General features: G+C 37.9%; 1 protein-coding gene across 1 annotated transcript; it reads left to right on the forward strand.

Annotated features, from left to right (window-relative positions):
* The first annotated feature begins 50 nt into the window (after window positions 1–50).
* On the forward strand, window positions 51–22,501 carry tnfrsf11a (tumor necrosis factor receptor superfamily, member 11a, NFKB activator). The gene is made up of 10 exons (XM_038286769.1): window positions 51–352; window positions 5,098–5,176; window positions 5,575–5,700; window positions 5,771–5,926; window positions 6,032–6,122; window positions 14,551–14,627; window positions 14,757–14,864; window positions 15,000–15,049; window positions 15,630–16,581; window positions 19,929–22,501. The coding sequence occupies exons 1-10, from the start codon at window positions 296–298 to the stop codon at window positions 20,198–20,200; spliced, it is 1,968 nt and encodes a 655-aa protein (XP_038142697.1). The 5' UTR covers window positions 51–295; the 3' UTR covers window positions 20,201–22,501.
* The last annotated feature ends 802 nt before the right edge of the window (window positions 22,502–23,303 follow it).

Below are 23,303 nucleotides of genomic sequence, written 5' to 3' on the forward strand. Positions count from 1 at the left end.
CCTTCCCACTAGTCCTGCAGCTTTTACAAGTTCCCGCATGCACACTCTTCACACACACATTGTGAATGGAAGCCGAGGGAAGATGAGTGGGCCTGCGGGAGCTGCCGTTGCTTAACGGGAATTAAAGGAGCAAGAATGACCTGACAGTCTGAGCAAAAACAAATCTTTTCCAGCCTCTGACTAAACCAGCAAAAAGAAGTGATTTGCATTGAGCTCACCTGGAGAAGGGGGTTTGGGGGTGAACTGATTTCTGGGCTGTGCGTAAAAACGCAGACGCAACTCCAAACCTAAGAAGATGAGGTGGATTTTCCGCGGCTGGATAACGTGTTTTCTCGTCACCCTTTCCGCACAGGTAAAATAACTTCTCTTTTTAAAGTTGGTTTAATAGGATCCAGCCCATTCATCTAAGCAAATGCGCCGTTTTGCGCATCATGAATCTGGGTTATAAGTTTTTTATTTCACACCTAAAACTTCTTAATCGTTTCAAAATACGCGCTGCTTAGAGTTTATGCTGGACTTGCTGTGCCACATTATTAAATGATTGAACTATTTGCATGAAAAACCCCTCCACCCACTGTTTACGCACAGACAACTTTAAAACATTTCTTTTGGATTTGCTCCTATTCTACCCACCATATAACAACAACAACAAAAAAAAAACGTCTCTGGCAACATATTGTTGTTTATTCACCAGATGGGTCATCAAGACTAAAATGCATATAAGATGTCACTCTCTCTCACTTTATTTTTGATTAGAGTTTGTTGGTTACATTATGGATTTCTGCCCACCAAAGCAAAACCAGAGTTTTTTTTAACCATACTTTAAACACTTTTTTATGTTTTCCTTCAGAAAATAAAATAAAATAAATGTTTTAAGAAGAAAGGTAAGCATGTTTTCCACTTTTTGTAGTCCAAGCAACTAACACTGTCCAGGTGCAGAGGTTTGTAAGATGTGGTTGTAGTGGTGGGACTGCTGGGCACCATAAGTCTATCACTGCCTTTTTTACGGTAAGGCAACTTCAAAATGCTCTGACTGGAACAGATGCTTGCCCTTTCTTTCTTTCTTTTTTTTATTTAATACTTCTGTTCCAAAAAGTGTCGAAAGAGAACAAGTCTGAGCTGGCACTGACATCTTTCCGATACAGGGACTCATAGCGTTATGGCACAAGAAGGAGAATTTAAAAAATGGTTTTCAAAAGCTGTGAAATCATCAAACATCAAGTGGAATGCCTGGAAAAGGAGTCAGAATGGGGAAGGGGAGAAATATTTTCCATCAGTGCTTTAAAGTGACACTGCAAACCTTTTGGCTCCTGTTTGTTCTCATAGTGGTCTTGCCATTACTGGCTCACAATATCCCCTTAGAATTCCCCTTCATGTCCTAGGTTTTCAACCGCTTCTACCAAGTTCATTCCAAATTCATCTCAAGCTGTCTGTGAGATATTGGGCAATGGGCAATGACTTCAAGATGTTCTGAGTTTTAGATTAAAAAAAAACAAAAACAACAATAAATCAGGGAATTGCTGCATTTTAGTGGAATTGTTCACCCGCTTCCCTTCAATAATAGCTGATAAAGCACTTTTTTTTTTGTAAAAAAGCCGCTGTTTGTACCAGTAATCTGCTAGTCTGTCTGCCAAGCTTCTCTCTTGAGGCACATCAGAGCAAAGTGTCACCTTTTCTTTGCTGACTGATTGAACCATGAACCATTTTCACACAAACTTTTTTCTGACTATTCAACCTGTTACCGGTGCATTTGTCCGTCCACTTCAATTAGAGTATTTAGATCCATGTCTAAGACATCCTGAGACGATCAGTGTTGCCTTTAACCTGCATCTGCAAATTTGAAATGATGGAAGGGAACTGGAGCATTGTCTTTTCCATTTAAATGGACAGCATGAAGGAAGATTAGCAATGACAGTGGAAGCTTTTTGTAAGGAAAGAATTTTATGTGTTCTTGGCATGCCTAGAATGAACTATTGTCATTTTTAAAACAAAAGCTTTAGGGAGGATTAGAGAGTCTTTGGAACTGGTGTGTTTTTTGGTCTGTTGCTTAAGTTTTCTTTGTACTTTATGAATTGCTTTTTTTTCTGTGATTAATTATTTTCTCATTTTATTCTTTCTCTACTTTTAGTTTATAAATGGTTGTTTTGCTTAATAATACCCACATTATTGGTTTGAAATGCAGTTTAATCATAGGTCTAATCACTACACTTGGATTCAGCTGTTGAGCAATAATGCCTTTATGGCGCCTTATCTCAGATCAGTATTACACACAGAGTCCTAAAAAGTCAAAGCGTGCGTCTCCTGGCTCCAGGCCTCGTAAGCTGCTACGACCGTTATGCAAATTCTCCCGTCCTCCAGAGGTAAATGAATAGCACCCTTAGTCACAACTGTGTTTTCAGAGATCACACTAGTGGTGAAAGATGTTTCATCAGATAAACAAACTAGTCTGGAAAAATATGAGGGACATGTTTTTTTTTACAAAAAGTGACAGTGGAGAAGGAACTCTGAATGCCTCTTTTTTCCCCCCTACACACACTTTATGTAGGATTACCCTCTCCCTCCTTTTGACTATTTTCCCCTTGCACTCTTCCCATATTTTTTTTTTTTTTTTAGAAAAGTATGCATTTGTAATGATAGATTTGAGCATGCACTACAAATAAAGTTAGCTTTGTGGTCAGAGATTCCATTTTCACCATTATGGCAACCTATAATCATATAGGGTGGATCAGCTGTTTTTCTTTTACATATATATATTTAGCTAGTCAAAAAGAATTACCACACATAACTGAGACCCCGTATTTACATAAGGAACTAACAAAAACAATGTTCCCACAATCTCGCTTCCTTTGCATTGTGAACAAGATGATGGATGGATGGATGGATGGATGGATGGATGGATGGATGGATGGATGGATGGATGGATGGATGGATGGATGGATGGAAGGAAGGAAGGAAGGAAGGAAGGAAGGACCATGGATGGAAGGAAGGAAGGAAGGAAGGAAGGAAGGAAGGAAGGAAGGAAGGAAGGAAGGAAGGAAGGAAGGAAGGAAGGAAGGAAGGAAGGAAGGACCATGGATGGATGGATGGATGGATGGATGGATGGATGGATGGATGGATGGATGGATGGATGGATGGAAGGAAGGAAGGAAGGAAGGAAGGAAGGACCATGGATGGAAGGAAGGAAGGAAGGAAGGAAGGAAGGAAGGAAGGAAGGAAGGAAGGAAGGAAGGAAGGAAGGAAGGAAGGAAGGAAGGAAGGAAGGAAGGAAGGAAGGAAGGATGGATGTTGGATGGATGGATGTTGGATGGATGGATGTTGGATGGATGGATGTATGTATAGATAGAACAGTTCAGTTTGCTGCAGCACATGGTCCTTATTAGCCCTGTGGTGTCAGCTATTTTGTGCCGTGCATCATTATCCTTTTGGTTAGGATATAAAACAAAGGCTGGCTGCTGTGTGTGTGTCTGAGAGGAGGTAGTTAAAACATGCTGTTGTTGAGCTGCCGTCTGAGGCTGCACAGGCAGACATCTAAACAATGCTCAACGAAGAGATGTGGTGAGAACAATTGGTTGACAATGCAAAGTTTTTATATTATCGTAAGAATATCGACTGATTGTCAGACACTGTGATTGTTTTTTAATGTTAAGCACATAAAAAATTATCTCTGTATAAAAATATGTATTATGGCTCTGCAAGAGAACCTTCCTTAACCAGGTTTTAAGATAATAGAAGCTTTAGATTGTCCACACATGGTGGTGGTGTTGTAATGGTTTGGGAATTTTGCACCTAAACAACTTTTAATAATTAAGGCAGCCATATATTCTGTTTTTAACATGAAAACCCTGGAAGAAAATAATAGGAAATTGGTTCATATTGTTTACTTCAGAATGATGAATCTAAAAGAAACCATAACATTGAAGCCTTAATGACTGAAGAAATTAAAGTTTTGAAGCGGCATAAACAATACGTTTAATCAAACTGCTGTGTTATGATCTTAAACCACTTAATAAACATAATTACCATTTCAAATCTGCATCTTTATTTACTTAGGTTATATTTGACGGATATTAGAATTTATTAGATGGCTTGAAACATTTTTGCGTGACAAAATAAAAAAAAGGTAGGGAAAGAAGAATACATTTTCCTGCCATTATCTACTCTAAACTTTAATTAATTTAAACTTTAATTAATAATTAATTTGGCTGTATGATCTAGTTGAACTTTAAAACGCTATATAAATAAACTGAATTAAATTGAATTGAATTAAAGGTACTCTAATGTTTCGTTGCATGACTGAAGAACACTGCCAGGAGAAAATAATGGATAGAAATGATAATGGTTTGATTGATCTATCAAAAAAAAGAGTAAAAAAAATGTTATTCTTTAGGAAAATTAAAATCTTTTAGTGGTTAGTATATGATTCCCGCCTAAAAATACCTATTTACAGAGTCGGAAGATTGGTATCCTTATCAACCATCCTCTACCGTCACTGCAATGTAATGTCAACAAAGCTGTAGACAGAACAGACAACTTGAAGAAGTATCTCTTTATGTTACCTGTGGGCAAAGTGAAAGCTCTGTACAGCATTTATTTACAGTGCAAACCACAGGACAAATACCTGCTTTTTTAAGGGGAAATATAAATAAAAAAGTGCGGAAGGCGAACCTGAAGACAGTTGGCCGCAGTTCAAAGAGCAATCAGGCCTCTGGCTTGTTTGTCCACCTTTATATATATAGAGTTTGTGGCTTTGGCTTCACCTCTGTCATAACAGCCAGATTCTCTAATTCAGCAGTGTGGTTAGGAGTTTGCAAACCACAGAGTAAGACGCGAGGGTGTGTGTACTGTATGTAAGTTTTAGACTAAGCAGTGCACTTTAGCAGATTTATCAGTGTGTGATTAGACCTTTATTTGCTTTTTAAGAGGTTAAAATTTGTTCTGATCAGATTTTCTTTTGAGGGTGAAATATTTCAACAATCCTCCCAGAGCTATCTCTTACAATGTTTTTCATATTACAAAATTGAAATAAAAGTGGAGCAGGTTTGCAAACACAAACCTCCCTTTCCAAGTGCAGTGAGCTAATCTTATCTTTTTTTTCAGGACGGACTCTCAAAATCAGACTCTTGCAAGGACAATTACTACGTAAATGGCTCCACGTGCTGTAAAAAGTGTCCACCAGGTAACAATAAGCACGTGCACACGCACACACATGCATGTGGAAGTAAAACACAAGCATGCTGAGAATACTCTGTCTGCTTTTCTCAATGGAATCAACAGGAAGTAAAAAAAAAAATGCTTCTTTTATTTCCAAAGTCATTTCAAAAGAGGAAGGATGTTTAAAAGTATACTATTTGGCTGGAAATAGCCCCAACAATTGTTCCCAAAACCAGTCACATACAGGTTATAGTTGGATTTTGATGCTAAAAGTAGCTACTTCTTAAGAAGAGGAAAGAGGATCTAAATTTGTGGATTTGACGCATGTCTGTCTGCTTTTCCTCTTGCACTTTTTAAGTGCCTACTGTAGTCATGTACTTGTTGTTTTACGTTTCTCTATCTCTCTGATTGCCTTTTTTGTAGGTCAGCGTGTGCTTTCTTCCTGCAATGAATCCCGGGCCACTCTATGTACTAACTGCAGCCATGGTACCTATCAGCCTGGCTGGACGGGGAGCAGTAACTGCATCAAAAAAAAGTTCTGTGATACAGGTCAGTACCTGCAGCTTTTCTCCAAATAGGGAAATCCTCTGTCTTTACTAACTTGTTCATTACGCCCTAGGTAAGGGATTTATGAGAAGAAATGAGCAGAGTGAAGACTTGACGAGGGAGGAGCAATGTCTATGCCGACCTGGTTTTCAGTGTTCTCTTATCAACTGCGAGTTCTGTGAGATGATTCCGACCTGCGGTCCTGGTTATGGACTTGAGGAAGATACTGGTGAGACAGCCTAACAGAAAAAAAAACATTCATGCATGTCAAACTAGTATGGATGATTGAACATCGCTGTTAAGGGTGTTTGTGCCTATTTTCTTCCTTATTCAGCTTCAAAAAATGGAAGGAAGATCTGTGTTGAATGCAAGAAGGGCTTCTACTCTGTTGAGAAGGATAAGGAAGAATGCAAAAAGTGGACAAAGTAAGGAAAAATGGTGGTTAAATGCACTTGTGTTGTTCTCTTATCCCATAAGATAAATGTTGATCAAGTCCTCTCCAGATCTATATTAGAGATGTATCCAGGTGTTTCAGATTCAAGCTTAGAATCTAGGATATTTTCTCTTTGTTTGCTTTGTGAGCAGAACCTTTTTTATGCAACCAGACTAACTTATGATATATATTGTTTCTGAAATTTGAGGGTAAATGTGCAGGGAGGCAACGGGGGCGTCGAGGGGTGGTGGTGGTGGGAGCAACCTACCTCTGCCCAAGAGTCTTGCTCCCCCACTATCATTTTATGTCAATAAAATAATTTTTTTTCTCCAAAAGCCTCTTAAAACCATTCATTTAACAAAAATTTGTTTCTAATTTTGTCCTTAATTAGAGATGTAATTTAACCCGCCCCATCAGCAGTAGAGTCAACCTAAGAGCAAAATGAATAAAATATATTATCTATAAGGATTGTTAGCATATTTCCCTTCAGCAAGCACAATAAAAGTTATGAAAAGTAAAGCTATGAAAAAAGTCACTTACAGCCAGTTTTCTCTAAGCTGCACACTTCTCACTCATTCTCAACTCACAAGACAATCTATGCAGCACATAAAATAAAACCCATAAACTGTAAATCAGTTAGATCAATAACATTCTTTTCTGTATCGTTTTAAATCCTTGTATCATTCGTCTCTCAACTTAAAACCAAAAAATATAAATATGAGAAATAACAATCTTTTTTCCCCAAATTCCATGACATAATATAAAAAAAATGGAGAACTCTTATTTTTTCTTATCATAGTAAATCAAATATGTTAAAAAGGAAATAAATGGGAAATACATTCATCCTATTATTGTGTCGTTTTTGGCTCTCATAGCATCTTGTCTTTATGACCACTGTGACAAATGACCCCAATCTGCTGGAGGCTGGATGTCCAAACCTGTTGTATTAAATAAATCAGCTGTTCTTGCACACAATTTCAATCCAAGTTTCAAATATCACTATCAAATCTTGTTTTATAATAAAAAGTAATTAATTAATATATTTAATAAAACTTCAGTGTTCAGCAAATGTCTTTATTAAGTTATTCAGTGCATCAAACATTGCTCTGCATAAATATAAGAATATATGGTGGCAGCCAAAATTGTTTAGCAGTCTAGGCTTCCATAACATTGAAAATCTACAGACAGTTACAGGAATTTATACAGTTTTACAAGCTACAGTACATAATATTGTGCAAAATGTTAATGTTAAAATAAGAAATAGAAAAAATAAAAAATATTTAAAAAAAATGTTAATGTTTTAACATGAACAAAAAGTTATGTCTGAACGGTCCTTTCTATCAGGGCAGGTCTCTTACATATAGCATTACTACACACCTCATGAACAACAAGTTTGTGTTTTTTTAACTTTAAGCAAATCACTAAATTAATAGTGAACTAATAGAAATAGCTGCAGTAATCTGTTATTATTTTAATAAACAATGTAACTAGTTATGATCCTGGGTTTAGAACAAGTTTAATATTGGTGTGTGGCCTCAGCGTGCACATCTGATGTTGCTCACAGTGGTCCTCAGTGAACACAGGGTGAGCCCAGATACATGGAACATTAGAGAGAACATAGCTGACAGCTCTATATAATTAATATTAAAACAATGAAGCATAATTCAACCACATTACATCCGTTCTGTTAGTCTGGCATAAGAAAGAATTAGGCAAGAATGTAGAATTCAAATTGAGTTGATCTGGAAAGCCTCATGTAGAAACTGTTCACAAAAGGGAGGGACATTCAGTATAATTCTTCAAGCTCGTTTGTTATCTGCCTCCCATGTTGAGTTTTTTTAGCCCATCACAGCAGCAGTAGTAGGTGAGACATTTAACATTATTGATTATTGATTGTTTGTTTCAAGTTAACTAATAAATCAAACTCTTACCAAATCCATTCGGTAGGAGCGTACATACATGTTCCCATCCAAAGACGCAAAAATTGCCTTTTGCTAATTTTTCAATAAAAAATACAAGGAGCCAGTTTTAGCTTCTGTAAGCTAAAACAGTGATGAAATGCACTGATGTCTATGACAACAGTTCAGTTCAGTTCAGTTTATTTATATAGCGCCAAATTCACAACACATGTCATCTCAAGGCACTTTACAGTTCAACCAGATCATACAGTCAAATTGATACAAAGTTTTCTATCTAAGGAAAACCAGTTGATTGCATTGACTCATTGACTCAAATACAATCCCCCACACTAAGCATGCTTGTAGCGACAGTGGAGAGGAAAAACTCCCTTTTAACAGGAAGAAACCTCCAGCAGAACCAGGCTCAGTGTGAGCGGCCATCTGCTGAGGCCGACTGGGGTTCAAGGAGACAGAAACAGAGATACAAAAAGCAGCTGTAAAAGGCGGCCCCGTCCAGGAAACACACAGCCAGGCAGACGAGCTCCAAGGCAGCTCCCATGCCAGAGGACGAAGAGAGCACATCCACTCAGTCACGGCCAGAGAAACAGGACCACACTGGAAAACAGGCCGATCTCCAACATCTATAAACAAGGGTGTTGATGGAAGCAGCACAGCTGATGTTTCTTTCCAGGATGACGTCACAGCCAAACAGGAACAGACGAGGCAAAGCTACTCTGAGGAAAAGCAGAGAGAGCAGAAGGTTAGAGATTGAACTAACAGATTCTGCAGAATAGGAGAACAGAGAGAGAATGAAGCAGAATGATGAAATGGGGGTCCCTATGTCCTCCAAAAGTCTAAGCCTATAGCAGCATAACTATAGAGATAGCTCAGGATAACCTGAGCCACCCTAACTATAAGCTTTATCAAAAAGGAAAGTTTTAAGCCTAGCCTTAAAAGTAGACAGGGTGTCTGCCTCACGGACTAAAACTGGTAGTTGGTTCCACAGGAGAGGAGCCTGATAACTAAAAGATCTGCCTCCCATTCTACTTTTAGAAATTCTAGGAACCACTAGTAAACCTGCAGATTGAGAGCGAAGTGCTCTGTTAGGAACATAAGGAACAATCAGATCTCTGATATAAGATGGTGCTTGGCCATTTAAGGCTTTATATGTGAGAAGGAGGATTTTAAATTCTATTCTTGATTTAACAGGAAGCCAATGAAGAGAAGCCAGGATAGGCGAGATATGATCTCTCTTTTTAATTTTCATCAGAACCCTGGCTGCAGCATTTTGGATCAGCTGAAGGCTTTTAACTACAGTTTGTGGACTTCCTGATAGTAAAGAATTACAATAGTCCAGCCTTGAAGTAACAAATGCATGGACTAGTTTCTCAGCATCACCCCTGGACAGGATATTTCTAATTTTTGCAATGTTCCTCAGATGAAAGAAGGAAATTCTAGAAACCTCTTTGATATGGGATTTAAATGACAGGTCCTGATCAAAAATAACACCAAGATTTTTTACTTTATTATCTGAAATCAGTTTAATCCCATCCAAATGAAGTGACTGGCTAATCAGTTTCTTTTTCAGAGACTCTGGTCCAAAGACTATAACTTCTGTTTTATCTGCATTCAGAAGCAGAAAGTTAAGAGTCATCCAGGTTTTTATGTCTTCAAGACATGCCTGTAATCTATGTAATGGGTTAGCTTCATCTGGATTTATAGACAGATATAGCTGGGTATCATCAGCATAACAGTGGAAATTAATCCCATGCTGTCTAATAATTCTACCAATTGGGAGCATGTATAAAGTAAAGAGAATTGGTCCTAGCACTGATCCCTGTGGTACTCCACAGGTAACCTTTGAGCGTGTTGAAGATCTATCATTAACATGAACAAACTGAATTCGATCAGATAGATAAGATTTAAACCAGTCTAGTGCTGTTCCTTTAATTCCAACAAAATATTCAAGTCTTTCTAAAAGAATATTATGGTCAACTGTATCAAATGCAGCACTAAGATCCAACAGGACGAGCACAGATACAAGTCCATTATCTGAGGCCATGAGAATATCATTAGTGACTTTCACCAGAGCTGTTTCAGTGCTATGATGAGCTCTAAAGCCAGACTGAAACTCTTCAAAAAGTTCATTATGGTGTAAGTGATCGCAAACTTGTTTGGTAACTACTTTCTCAAGAATTTTGGATAAGAAAGGAAGATTGGATATAGGTCTATAATTGACCAAGTCATCTGGGTCAAGAGACGGTTTCTTAAGCAGAGGTTTAATTACAGCAACCTTAAAAGCTTTAGGTACATATCCCTGTAACAGAGATAGATTAATCACATCTAAAATGGAGGAGGAGATCAAAGGGAATACCTCCTTAAATAACCTGGTTGGAACTGGATCCAACATACAAGTTGAAGGCTTAGATGAAGACAATAATTTTGCTAATTCAGAGAGTTCAACTGGATCAAAGCAGTCTAAACCCGGTTCAGATTCCATGACTACCTCAGGTACAATCGCGGATAGAGGAGTGCTTATGATCTTATTTTTAATAAGATCAATCTTATTTATAAAGAATCCCATAAAATCATTGCTGCTAAGAGCAGGTGGAATGGACGGTTCAACAGAGCTATGGCTCTGGGTGAGTTTGGCAACTGTATTAAAAAGAAATCTAGGATTATTCTTATTCTCCTCTATTAATGAGGAGAAGTATGCTGCTCTTGCTTTACAAAGGGTCCTCTTATACAGCAGTAAACCATTTTTCCAGACTAGGAAGGACTCTCGCAGGCCTGTGGAGCGATATTTTCTCTCCAGTTTCCTAGCATTTTGCTTCAAAGTACGCAGCTCTGCATTAAACCAAGGAGCAAGCTTTCTATTTTTAACGGTTTTCATTTTCGAAGGAGCTGCGTTGTCTAAGGCAATACGCAGAGAACTAGCAACCCCATCAACAAAATCATCAACCTGTGAAGGGGAATAAGCTAAGCTTTTGCACTCTGCAGCACTGCTCAGTGACACAGAGGAGAGAGAAAGTGAAGCAGATTCTTTAAAATTTTTAACTGCACTATCTGATAAAGATCTACTAAAATTGAACCTTCTTTTGGGGGAGGAGAACTCTGTTAAAGTAATCCTGAAGGTTATTAGAAAGTGGTCAGAGAGGACAGGGTTGTGAGGAAATACTGTTATTTCTTCACATTCTATGCCGTATGTCAGCACAAGATCCAAAGTATGAAGATGAGAATGCGTGGGACTATTCACATTTTGAACAAAGCCAACAGTGTCTAAGATAGCATTAAAGGCTGCTCTTAAGCTATCGCCTTCAATGTCAGCATGGATGTTAAAATCTCCCACTATGATGACCCTGTCAGTATTTAATACCAAATCGGAAAGGAACTCTGAAAACTCATCTAAAAATTCAGAGTAAGGACCTGGTGGACGATACAAAGTTACAAAAAGAAGAGGTTTTCTTGCCTTGAAATTTGGATCAGGGAAATTAAGGGTTAAATGTTCAAAAGAGTTGTAGGTATTAATTGTTTTGGGAGTAATCAGTAAGTCAGACTGGAAGATTGTTGCTACTCCTCCTCCTCGCCCAGAACTTCTGGGGATGTGAAAATTTAAATAGCTTGAAGGAGTTGCCTCATTTATGCTCACATAATCCTCTTGCTGCAGCCAGGTTTCTGTAAGGCAAAACAAGTCAATGTGATTATCACAAATCAAGTCATTAACTAGTAGACTTTTAGAGGAAAGCGATCTTATGTTAAACAGACCGCATTTAATTGTTTTAACTTTTTCCCCAATTGGAGTTATTTTGATTTTAATTAGATTATCATGATTTACTCCTTTGGGAATCTTTGCTAATTTATTAGATTTTGGTCGTGGGCAAGACACTGTCTGGATGGAGTAAAGAGTGGGTAACAGTAGAGAAGCTGCAGAGATGTGTGTTAAACTACAACTCTGCTTCCTGGTCTGCACCCTGGGTGGTCAGGGTTTTGGAGGACTAATAAATGTGGCCAGATTCCTAGAAAGAAGAGCTGCACCATCCAAAGTGGGATGGATGCCGTCTCTCCGAATCAGACCAGGCTTTCCCCAAAAGGATTGCCAATTATTAATGTAGCCCACGTTGTTTTCAGGACACCACCTAGACAACCAGCGGTTGAATGACGACATGCGGCTAAACATGTCATCACTGGTCAGATCAGGGAGGGGACCAGAGAAAATTACGGAGTCCGACATTTTTTTGGCAAACTTACACACCGAAGCAACACTAATTTTAGTGACCTCCGATCGGCGTAACCGGGTGTCATTACCACCAGCGTGAATAACAATCTTACTGTATTTAACCTTATCCTTAGCCAGTAGTTTCAGGTAGGATTTGATGTCGCCCGTTCTGGCCCCCGGCAAACATTTGACTATGGTCCCTGGTGTCTCTAATGCCACGTTTCTGACTATGGAGCTGCCAATCACCAGAGTGGGCTTCTCAGTGGGTGTGTCACTGAGTGGGGAAAACCGGTTAGAAACGTGAACGCGTTGGTGGTGACCAGTGGGCAGAGATCCACGACTACGCTTTCTGCGTACAGTTACCCAATCGCCTGGCTGCTCAGGCACTTTTGGAGGACAGCTACGTGGGGGGCCTACTTTAACTCCTGGATGTTCAACAGCCTGAAGCCTGGATTCTAACTCTGACACCCTCGCCTCCAAAGCTACAAAAATACTACACTTATTACACATCCCATTATCACTAAAGGAGGCAGAGGAATAACTGAACATCTGACACAGAGAGCAGGAGAGAGGAGAGGAAGAAGGAAGAGTTGGAAAAGAGTCAAGGGAGGGAGAGAGAGAAGCCATAGCAATGCTAAGCTAGCGCTAGCCTAGGCTAGCTACTCCTTGCTATCAGAAATAAAACCGTGTGAAACTGACAAGTGCTCAGTAGAAAAGTGCAGCAGAAGGTGCTATGTTTTAAAGTAGTCAGTTAGAGTTACTTAGATACAGAGATATCACAGAGAAAATAACTTAACTTCAGATGGAGATCCTCTGAACAGCTGCACACTCGGTTAATCCAAACAGGAAGTGAACAGTGCATTTCATCACCCTGAAACTTTTCAGTAATGAGGCCTTACTGCATTACTGACACATCTGCTGGCTTCCAGCAAGATGTATTTTGGGGGGTCTGTACATTTAGAATTCTCGTGACAATAATCTTGTTTGCAAGGTTCTGTTAGATCGGTTAAACAGTAAACTGGCTGCCACGAGGATAACATTTTAGATATAACTGTTTGTGTGAACCATGTGAATATGATAAATAGTTCCTGGTACCATATTGTTATGGACCTCTTGTCATAATAAATGGGATTAAATTTGGATTCTGCCAAATTTTAACGCTTGCAGCTTGCAGATCAGAAAGTGGAGTCATTTCCAACTTGTTTGGTAAAAAAGTGAGGGATGAGAAGTAAGAAGAGAGGGAGATTTGGGGAAGGAAGGATGATAGAGAGGCTTTAATAGTAACAGGCCACGCATTTTCTTGCCCATCGCAGCAATTGTCACCCCAAGCTCTTGATGGCAGAAATCATTCCTGTATTTTGGCTTCAGTTCTTTTTGTCTTCTGTATTTATTTTGTAGAACATTACTTCTTTTTGATGTTATCTTTGTTTCTTAGAAGAGAAAAGTACATAATAAAAGGTATCAGGTGTTCCATTTGTTGAAAAATCTAAGGTTTCTAACATATTTCACTGAAGAAGTTTAATGTAGACCTTTTCCCCTCTATGTGACATTTTCTACATCTAATCTTGAAAAATGATCACAGTACCCCTGTAGACTTATATGTATAGAAACTATGCTCCAGATGCCTTTTTATATATATTTACATGACTGAAATCTTATTTGTCAAATGTATTATGCATATTTGAAAATGTAATAAATCTATTACAAAGTTTGAGAAACAGGGTTTAGATCAATTTGAAATTTCTACTAGTTTTTATTTTGATTTAGATTTGACTTTTGATTTTCAGTTCTGTTTTAGCTTTAATTTGTTATTTGTAGTTGTTACCTAGTTTATTTTAGTTTGTATTCATTGAAAATGTTTAGTTTCAGTTGGATTTTATTAACTTCAGTTAAAGTTTTAGTATTTTATGTGATGCAACTTACATACTGGGGACAAGACCAACAAAAACCAAAATAAAATCCAGATAAGGGATACATCTCTGCAATCTGCTGTTGTAATAAGCTACAGTGAAAAAACTAAGCAAAAACCGTGACCACAAACTAGGCCTTTATTAATGCATTATGATAAAAACAAAACGAAGCACGCTCTGTCTTAAAATTCCATTAGTTTTTATTAGTTTAATTATTAAAGTTTTAGTTAGTTTACAGTTCTTTTGGTCTACTTTTTATTTTATTTCAGTCAACAAAAGGTTTTTTAATTCTAGTTTTTTTTTTTCATTTGTTTTAGTTAACGATAATAACCTTAGTTTGAAATATAGCTTTAGCTAAAATATTAAAAGATCTTTTATTATATCTTCTTTTCTTAGCTGTAAAGCTGAGGGGAAGAGTGAGACACGGCCAGGCAGCAATCAGACTGATGCAGAGTGTGGACCTCCTATTACTGGTGAGACACTGAGCAGTAGTAAATGATTAGGTGTCACATATTGTTTCTTTATAAGAAATATGAAGACATGTTTTTTGTACTAAATTATAAGATAAAGACTTTGAAAGCAAGCCTATTTGTTTGTTGCAGGTCCAGCACCTTCCTGGTTTGTAGTTGCATTACTGTCAGTGATCACTGTTCTGTGTCTCCTAATTCTGCTGCTTTTCTGCTACAAGGACAAACTGAAGTTACTTTCCGGTAGGTTAATATTAATCTTAAACCACTTTAACCCTTTTTTTTTTTTACTGTGGTGTGAATCCATATGAAAACATACTGTATGAGGACTAACATGTAAGGAAAAACATGTGAATAACACTATATTCTATATTTCAGTGAATCTTCGATCTTGTGTGCAGAATCTAAAGAGGAGCAGGATCCAACAGGTAAGTAATATTCAATCTTATTCAGGTTTTCTCTCATTGCAAACACACACTTTAATGCATTTTGCTGGGATTTTGCGTGTTACATAATTGTAAAGCAGAATGCTTTGTAGAAGCACATTTTAATTCAGTTAGAGCTGCAAGTCTTTGCAAATCTAGAAGTAAACTTGTTGGTGAATCTTTTGCAACATATCTTAAGCTTAGTCTGAATGGCTGAAGAGGTTCTGTAAACATGCATGTTCAGTTTTTGCCATGGTTCTCATTGGAATTTATGACTGAACCTTTACTGGGCCGCTTTACTTTTCTGTCACATATAGGTTTTGCAGTTCTGGATTTGTGCGAACGTTGTAGCTTTTTCCTGTGGCAAACTGCAGACTGTACTGCTGGAAGAACTCTGAATGCATTTATGTTTTTTGCACTGGATTCAGTCTAGGAGTGTTAGAGAATAGCCTTAATGTAAATGCATGAAACACTTTCAAATGTTCGATTCTAGCATGAAAAAAAGATCACACCAAATTCTGACATTCAAGATTATAAATTGAATTAACAGACTTGTGTTGGTTCTATCACTGTTTCATTCTAGGAGACTTTGGCCCCTCTTTACCGCAGTGGAGCTTCAGCAGGAGGAATACCAGAAGTTACTGGCTCCAAATGCACACCATGTGAGATGACTAAACTCATCTGCCAAGCTTCCCACAGTCCTGAGATCGACCCTCTGTGCACATTCCCAGCCTCTGTTCCCTGTGTCAGGATCTCTATGCCTTTCACCGAAGGAATGGCAGAAAAAGTAAAGGAGAAGACAGTGACGGAAACTGAGAGTCAAGGATCCGGAGAACCAGAAGAACTGTCAGAAGAGGAGGTCATTAATGCTTCTCCGCTTTTGGCAGGTTCCTGTGTGTGCCTCAGTCTGGTTCGTGAGCCGCTTGAAGTAGGAGAGAACGAGGACTGTAGCCAGGCTGTTATTCCTGGGACTTTGGGAATGTGCTCCTGCGGAGGTATCGAAGGAAAGAGGGATGGAGAGGAAAATGGAAAAAAGGACACAAGTGAAAATCAAATACCAGAAGAAAAGGTTAATCAGGAAAAGATAGTCTCATCTATGAGTGAGACATGTGTTAGATCTCTTGTCTCAGTTTGTCCCCCACTCACCAACACCTCCTCTCTGGTTCTTCCATCCATTCCCCATGTTGAACTCTGCCTGCCGTTGTCCCAGGCTCAGGGGACGCCGCTGTCCACTTCCAAGCTTTCTGACAAGTCGCTGGTAAAACAGGACGAATTATACAGACTGGCAAGCACAGAATCTGACTCAGCTGAACATATTGAAGCTTCTGCTATGACCCTGGTCAGTGCTGTGATGATGTCCACGTCTACTGGAGAACTGTACCTAGATAAGTCTCAACAAGCCTCCAGGCTGGAGCCGGGCCAGGGCTTTTTCTGTGGGGATAGCAGAGAGAACAAGCTGTCTCTGGAGGATTCAGAGCTGGAGTGCTCGCCGGAGAGCCTCCATAGTGAGCTGGCTGAACCAACACCGACCTCAGGTATGGAATACGGCAGAGAATATTTTTATTGAAGGACCGTTTACTAAAGATGTGTATCAAAAGTAAGACAGATTTTAACATGTTAAAAAAAATTATTAGGAAGTAAATCATGTTGTAACACATTTAACTACACCTGCACAATACATGTTTAAGAGAAGAATGCTATGCATTTGGTAAGTTATTTTATTACTGGTCTGTGCTCTTTTGCAAAAACATTTTTCAGTGCGTTCTCCTCTTTCTGTACGTATCTCAACCATTAAGCATACACCTCAGGTCTAACTCAAAGCTGCAGTCCATCCGATTGTCTAAATAAACTGTCCATATGCAGCCTGTGAACGTTAATATCCAACCACTTGTTGCATTCATGCAATTCTTTGCAGTTATCATATCGTATCATTTATTTAAAAGTATAAATGATGATTTAATTAGGAGAGTCTGAACCTAGTGGGTTAGAGCAGCACACTTGTGCTCTGAGAAGGTTGCAAGTACCTACTGTAGTTCGATCCTCACAGCCTGCACTCTGGGTACCTGAGCAAACTTTTAACCCCACAATGCTCCCCGGGCGCCACACAATGGCAGCCCACTGCTCCCAAAGGCAATGGGTTAAAATGCAGATTTCCCCTTTGTGGGACAATAAAGGGATTTGAATTTATTTATTTCTAAATAAATTCTTAAAGGGACATATTACTGGCAACTTATTAAAGATAATGAATATGCTTACTTATAATTTAACAAAAACACACAGTGCTTTTATGATTGGTTTATTACAGTTCATGAGGGTCAAAAGTTGTCTTTTCCAAATCCATTCAGTTTTTTTCTCTGCAGCGTTCTTTGTAATCCAAGTCTCACTGGGGTACAGTTTATAGAAATGTTGTTTTGTGTGGTTTTTATGGGGTAATAAAAACTCTTAAATCTATTAATTTTCACATCAGGCCTTTGGAAGTCTTAAATACCAAAGAGATTTTCCCTTCCAGGCATTTAAATTATTTCCTTCTACTCTTCTCAAAACAATTCAGTGATGGTATAATTATTAGATCCATCTGTTTTAGTTCTGGCTGAGGGTTTCAGTCAGAATTGTTTTAATACACTGTAGGGGGGAAACTACACTACCCATGATGCAGCAGAGCTCAAGTCAAGATGAATGGAATTTATTGCTGGACACTTAGTTCTCCCTTGACGCTTAAGTTGTTGCTTATTTTAGGATCTGGAGAGTGTTAAAATATATCTATGTATTTACAACAGTATAATATATAGAATATGCATTTTTTTCTTAATGGAAACTAAATAAACTGCTGCATAGGTGAGAAAAAAAAACATACAAACATTGGGATTATTAGCTTCCTTAACCTAAATAAGAACAGTTTGTAAAAAGTTATTAATAAAATCTTCAGTTTAAATGAGCAAAACTTGCAGGGATGGGTTAAAGTAGCCTTCAAATATACAAATAAATGTAATATAGAAACGTTAAAAAGTTCTTTTAAAGACGATTATTACACCTGAACCAGACATGTTTGTTATTGACGGGTATGTATTCAGGGAAATGTTTTCATACCCTGCGACTTAAAGTAGAAAGGTTCACTGGTCAGCTCAGGCTTAACGCTGTTTTAAGCATTCTACAGTGAGCTTAAAACAGCGGTTTGGTGTCAGAATAACAATAAGAGTTCTGGCTTTTTCCAAGAACCATGTTTTATTAAAGCCAGCACTGATAGTCGGACTCTGATTGGTGGGGGACCACACAGAGAGCAGGGAAAAGATATGTGTGCGTTTGATGCGTTTGAGAACCACCAGAACCACATTGGAACAAACACAGTTTAGTCGGTCTGTGAGTGTGTGTCTGTGTGGATCTGCAGTACAAAAACTCCTGTTTACCCAGAGTTCCATAGGGTTGCGCAAAGTGACCACAGCTTTAATTGAAGCAAGATGTGCACAGCTTGAGTAATACTTTTATAATCTTACCCTCCCAACACACACAAACACATCTCTCTTTTTTTTTTTTTTTGACTCTCACTGATGACTCGGCGCTTTAATTACATGGTTGCTGACCTGAAATGAGTTTCCATCATGCAGTAATGACAGCTATTTAAATACCACTTCCCGCGTCTGCTATTTAAAGGTTAAGGGGAAGGCAGGGGTTTGTACCGGGACACCTGAAATGTCTAATAGCCGTTTGATGAGCAGAAAGCCGGGGTCCGGAGAAGCCATCCAGCCGCTTCTGAGAGAAAGACTCTGTTTATTTTCTGATGTTTTGCTTCAGTTTAGAGCTAACCCTGCAAAGAAAAAAATATATAACAAAAACAATAAAAAGAACACAAAAAATAAGCAGAATTAGGAAAGGATAAATCATAAGAAACCAGTGACATTCCATCGAGCTTTGTTTTGAAAGCTGTGGTTGAATGACACATTTTTCTCAGACCGGTATTCCAGGAAAGGGCCGGGACACAGAGAGAGGGAGCTACAGTGTTTGTCGTCTTAACTTTTATAGATCCAGGTGCACCTTTATGTTTAGCATACATGGGTGTGAACATACCCACTAAAAATGTGCTTCCTGATATTTGCTGTGATTTTTGCCTGAGTGGGTTGGAACAGATGAGGTCCTACTAGTGAGTCACGGCCTAGAAAGTCAGACAGTAGGTGGGATGAAATGGGAAGCAGGAGCTTAATGTGGTTAAATATGACTTGGGAAACAGCGTTTGGTTATCTAATAATTGACATTGATCATAATGGCAGCAACATTAATCCTTTGAAATAAATCCTATCATAGATAAATCCTAATCACAGAGGTTCGTGTATGGAATTTATGCTGTGGACTTTAAAGAGTGGCTGGAGGGAAATGACTCAGTCATCTATAGACATGAACTTTGCGGCCATCTTGCAATGTCATTAAACCCATTTTGCCACTCGACTCGGTGTCTTAGTCACCAAAGATTAGCAACTAACGGTTCATTTCTTTACCTTTGTGATAAAGTGGGTGAGAACACCATTTGTCTCAGTTTATACATTTGTTATTTTTCTTGTTTGCTTGATTTAAGCATCTCTTTATTCTGTAGTTGCATTCATATACTACCCCAGGTTTGTTTATGAATGCAAACTACAGAATGAGGATAGTTAAATTAAGCAAACAAAAAAAATAACAAATGTATAAACTGAGACAAATGGTGTTCTCAACCGCTTTGTCACAACCTTGCCTTAAAAACGTCTGGCTTGTGTTGTGAAAGTAGTTTAAAATTTTACATAAAACCACAGCATTCCTATTTTTTCAGCACTTCACACAATTGTTTTTGGTTTTGTTATTGAACCAATCATCTTATTTGCTCCTCACTGTTTTTTTTTTAATATTTTCTGTTCAGGTCTTGTTTCTGGCAGCCGCAACACCACCTTCATCTCCAGCGGTCAGGTGATGAACGTCAACGGTGATGTCATCGTCGTCTATGTGAGCCAGACCTCTCAGAACGGTGACGAGGTTGGATCGGACGGCGCCTTCGGGAGCCCCGTTCAGGAAGAGGCCAACGAGACAGCCCAGTTTTTCCACAGCTGCCTGAGGTCTCCAGGGGACTCCGTTTCCCATAACACCTTGCGAGAACAGACACTGCCAGTACAAGAAATGATAGTGGGAAAGTGAACTATGAAGAGCTGCTTTCCAAACAGTGATCATCTCTACAGTTTTATTATTTGATAAAATAAATTAATTGATATTGTTTTTTAAATCATACTACATGCTTCATTTCTTATATTATATCCAGGCCTTCTTAGTTGGAATCTTTTTATTTTTTGAGTTCTTTGTTGCATGGAAATTTTAGTGGGATCTTGACACTAATAGTTAATACATAACTAATTTCTCACATTACATCCTCCATTCCCACGTTTGTAGACTTTTCACTAAGTTTGACATTTGGATGATTTAAGACTTTCCTTACATAACAAAACATCCACCATGTGGAAATAATTTTCATGTTTTTCTTATTTTATGGTTGAAACTTTACTCTTTTAGCCATAGTAAAAGCCATAGTATCTGAACAATGATAAATCTAAAGCATTTCACTGAGTCAAGCTTACTGAAGCTACTTAATCGACATGAAAACATTTTAAGATCTGTTATGAAGCTTTTTTTAATCTGTACAAAGATGTTGTTTATTGTATCCTTATTGCACCGGATGTGCAATACATGTTTAAGAGAAGAATGCTATGCATTTGATAAGCTATTTTATTACTGGTTTGTGTTCTTTTGCAAATTTGAATGAAGAAAATCCAAATGTTTTTTGTAAATTCTTAATGTTTTTTTTTTTTTTTAACCTACATTTTAGAGGTGAAAGATGATTGTATATATTCAGAAGAAGCATTATCTGTTTGCAAAGGAAGTATGAGTTTTTCTTCGTTTGATTTTTGGTGGGGATGGGTTTGATCATGTGGTGCAACTGAGAGCAGGCAAAATCAGAGCCATCATAAACGTAAAGGTTAGTGGCCCCTGAAAAGGCCAGTTATTCATGCTTTTTTTTAAAAACAGAAAACAATTTTGGCTGTTATGAAACAAATTTAGTCAATCCTGTTGCTCTTTATTTAAAGATTATTTAATGTATCTTTTATACATTTCAATATTCAATGTGGCCCTATACTGAAAAACTGTATGGTTTCATCATTAACACCTGCATAGACTGGAAGATCTTTTTGTTTCTTTACAGGGAAAGACATTTTTTGAGTTACAGCTAAATATTCTGATCATAAATATTAATTATTTGGATTTAGGATTTGATATGTACTTAGAATACACCAAAATGCATAGACATTTAATAGCGAATCCAAACCTTTTCATATTCATGTGCCATATGTTATATCAGCAGACGGTTGCTTACATTTAGAATTTTTGTGTTTACAAAAGATGCTTAGTGTTATTTACCTGTTTCCAAACTGTATTTGTCCCCTTTTGGACCATAGGTGGTAGATATAGTTATGCTAATTATCTATTCCTCTGGCAGGTTAAGGTTTTAAGCATTATTTTACACTGACCAAAATGTTTTTTTCTGGTATTAAGCTATTTTTAAGTTTTAGGCTATTCTAGCCAGAGTCCTGAATAAAATCTGAAATATAATCTATGGATGGCGCTTAAGAATAATATAATGACTGTAGATGCTTTTAGTTTTACAGACTTTGAGCTCATGTTTCAAAATATATCCATCTAATACTAGAAGAGGCATACAAACTGAATTTCATTGCTGCAATCTCATTTTTTTCATATAAAAACTAGGTTAAATTACTTATGACGATCCATTTTAAGAAAAAAAAAAAACAAATAAATAAATGCTGTTGGATATCTTTTGAAAGTGATGATCTGAACCTTTCTTAATGTTTTCTCAACTGCTGAAAGATGTTTGTCTCATTTCCAATCAGAAACAAAGTTATTGGGTGATTGATATTTATTTTGAATCTAAATCAGAGTATGAATGCTTTCGGCTCAGTTTTCTTTGGAAACTATTTAAAGACAAATGAAAGTTGAATGAATCTTCTATGAAAGTACCTTCTGTTGTTCTGCCATCTGATAAAAACAACACATCTGATAAATACATTTAAACAAACAAAAAAAGAGGACATTTTCTTAAAACTTGTGCTAAAAACAAGCTAGAAGAACAACCTTTATGTCTTTTGCCGTTTCAAATCTCTTGTATCTGAACTGGGATCCTGTCTGTCGCCAACCATCCAATTGGTTGTGCAACTCAAATTACTTTTGTTTTCTGGAAAAACTGAAGGAAAAAAAACAAAACAGAAAATAACAGCATGCTTTGCTTTTGTCTTGCTTGGGTTCCCAACACTGATCAATCACAACCTCCCCATGAGCATGCAGCTTTTAACAAATCCTGTACATATCAATCAACCCTGATGCGATGGATAAATGAAATACTTTTTTGATTAAACATGCTTTAAATTCAAATATCTTTTGCATCGTTGTCTTTCTTTGATAGATGGCAGTCATCCTGCATTCTGTGGTCTCTCTCTGTTTACTTTCCTATTTTAGGATGAACAAATTACAATGAAAGAGTCCTCCTCCTGATGATCTATAATCCCTATGAAGCAATTCTAATTATATATGTGGCAAAGTCCCTTTTGTGTTTGTCCCAACGCTGACAGACAGGCAGCCTTTCATCAAGCCAGGGGATGGCGAGCAGCTGTGAGGAGAAACTGCTCAAGCAGTCAGACCAGCTAGCGTCAAAGGCAGACCACATGAGAGGAGCTGGCAAAGCTCATTTAGGCCTGGTTTGGGTCAGCAGGGGTATGTTTATAAATGCGTGTGTGTTTGTGTGCGAGTGTGCATCTCATCCCTGCTTATTTTTATGGTTGTTGGAGAAAACAGGAAGTTATGACTAGCTTTCACATGGTTTACATGAGAGATGGTTGGCCAGCCACAGAGCTTGCCTTTACAGTCAAAAGATGATCCCCCAAGCTTTAAATAAGAAATAAAACTGTACAGCAACTTACTTTATTCTACCCCCTAGTGGTAATTTCTAGTTAAGATGGGAAAAGTGGAAAAAAATTGCTAAACAGCTATAGGGCGTGAACATGTGTTTGTAATGTGTTTTAGACACAGATCCTTACAAATGATACCACAAACAGTTTTTTCTTTAACTTTTGTGCACAAGTAAATATAAGAAAAGCACATCAGTGCTCCTGTTTACAAAAAGACACATAAACCAGTTTTAATCACCACTTAAACAAATTCAGAGTTTGTAGAATTC

Source organism: Cyprinodon tularosa, unplaced genomic scaffold (genome assembly GCF_016077235.1).
Source record: "Cyprinodon tularosa strain WSP-4 unplaced genomic scaffold, ASM1607723v1 ctg23, whole genome shotgun sequence".
Classification (NCBI taxonomy): domain Eukaryota; kingdom Metazoa; phylum Chordata; class Actinopteri; order Cyprinodontiformes; family Cyprinodontidae; genus Cyprinodon; species Cyprinodon tularosa.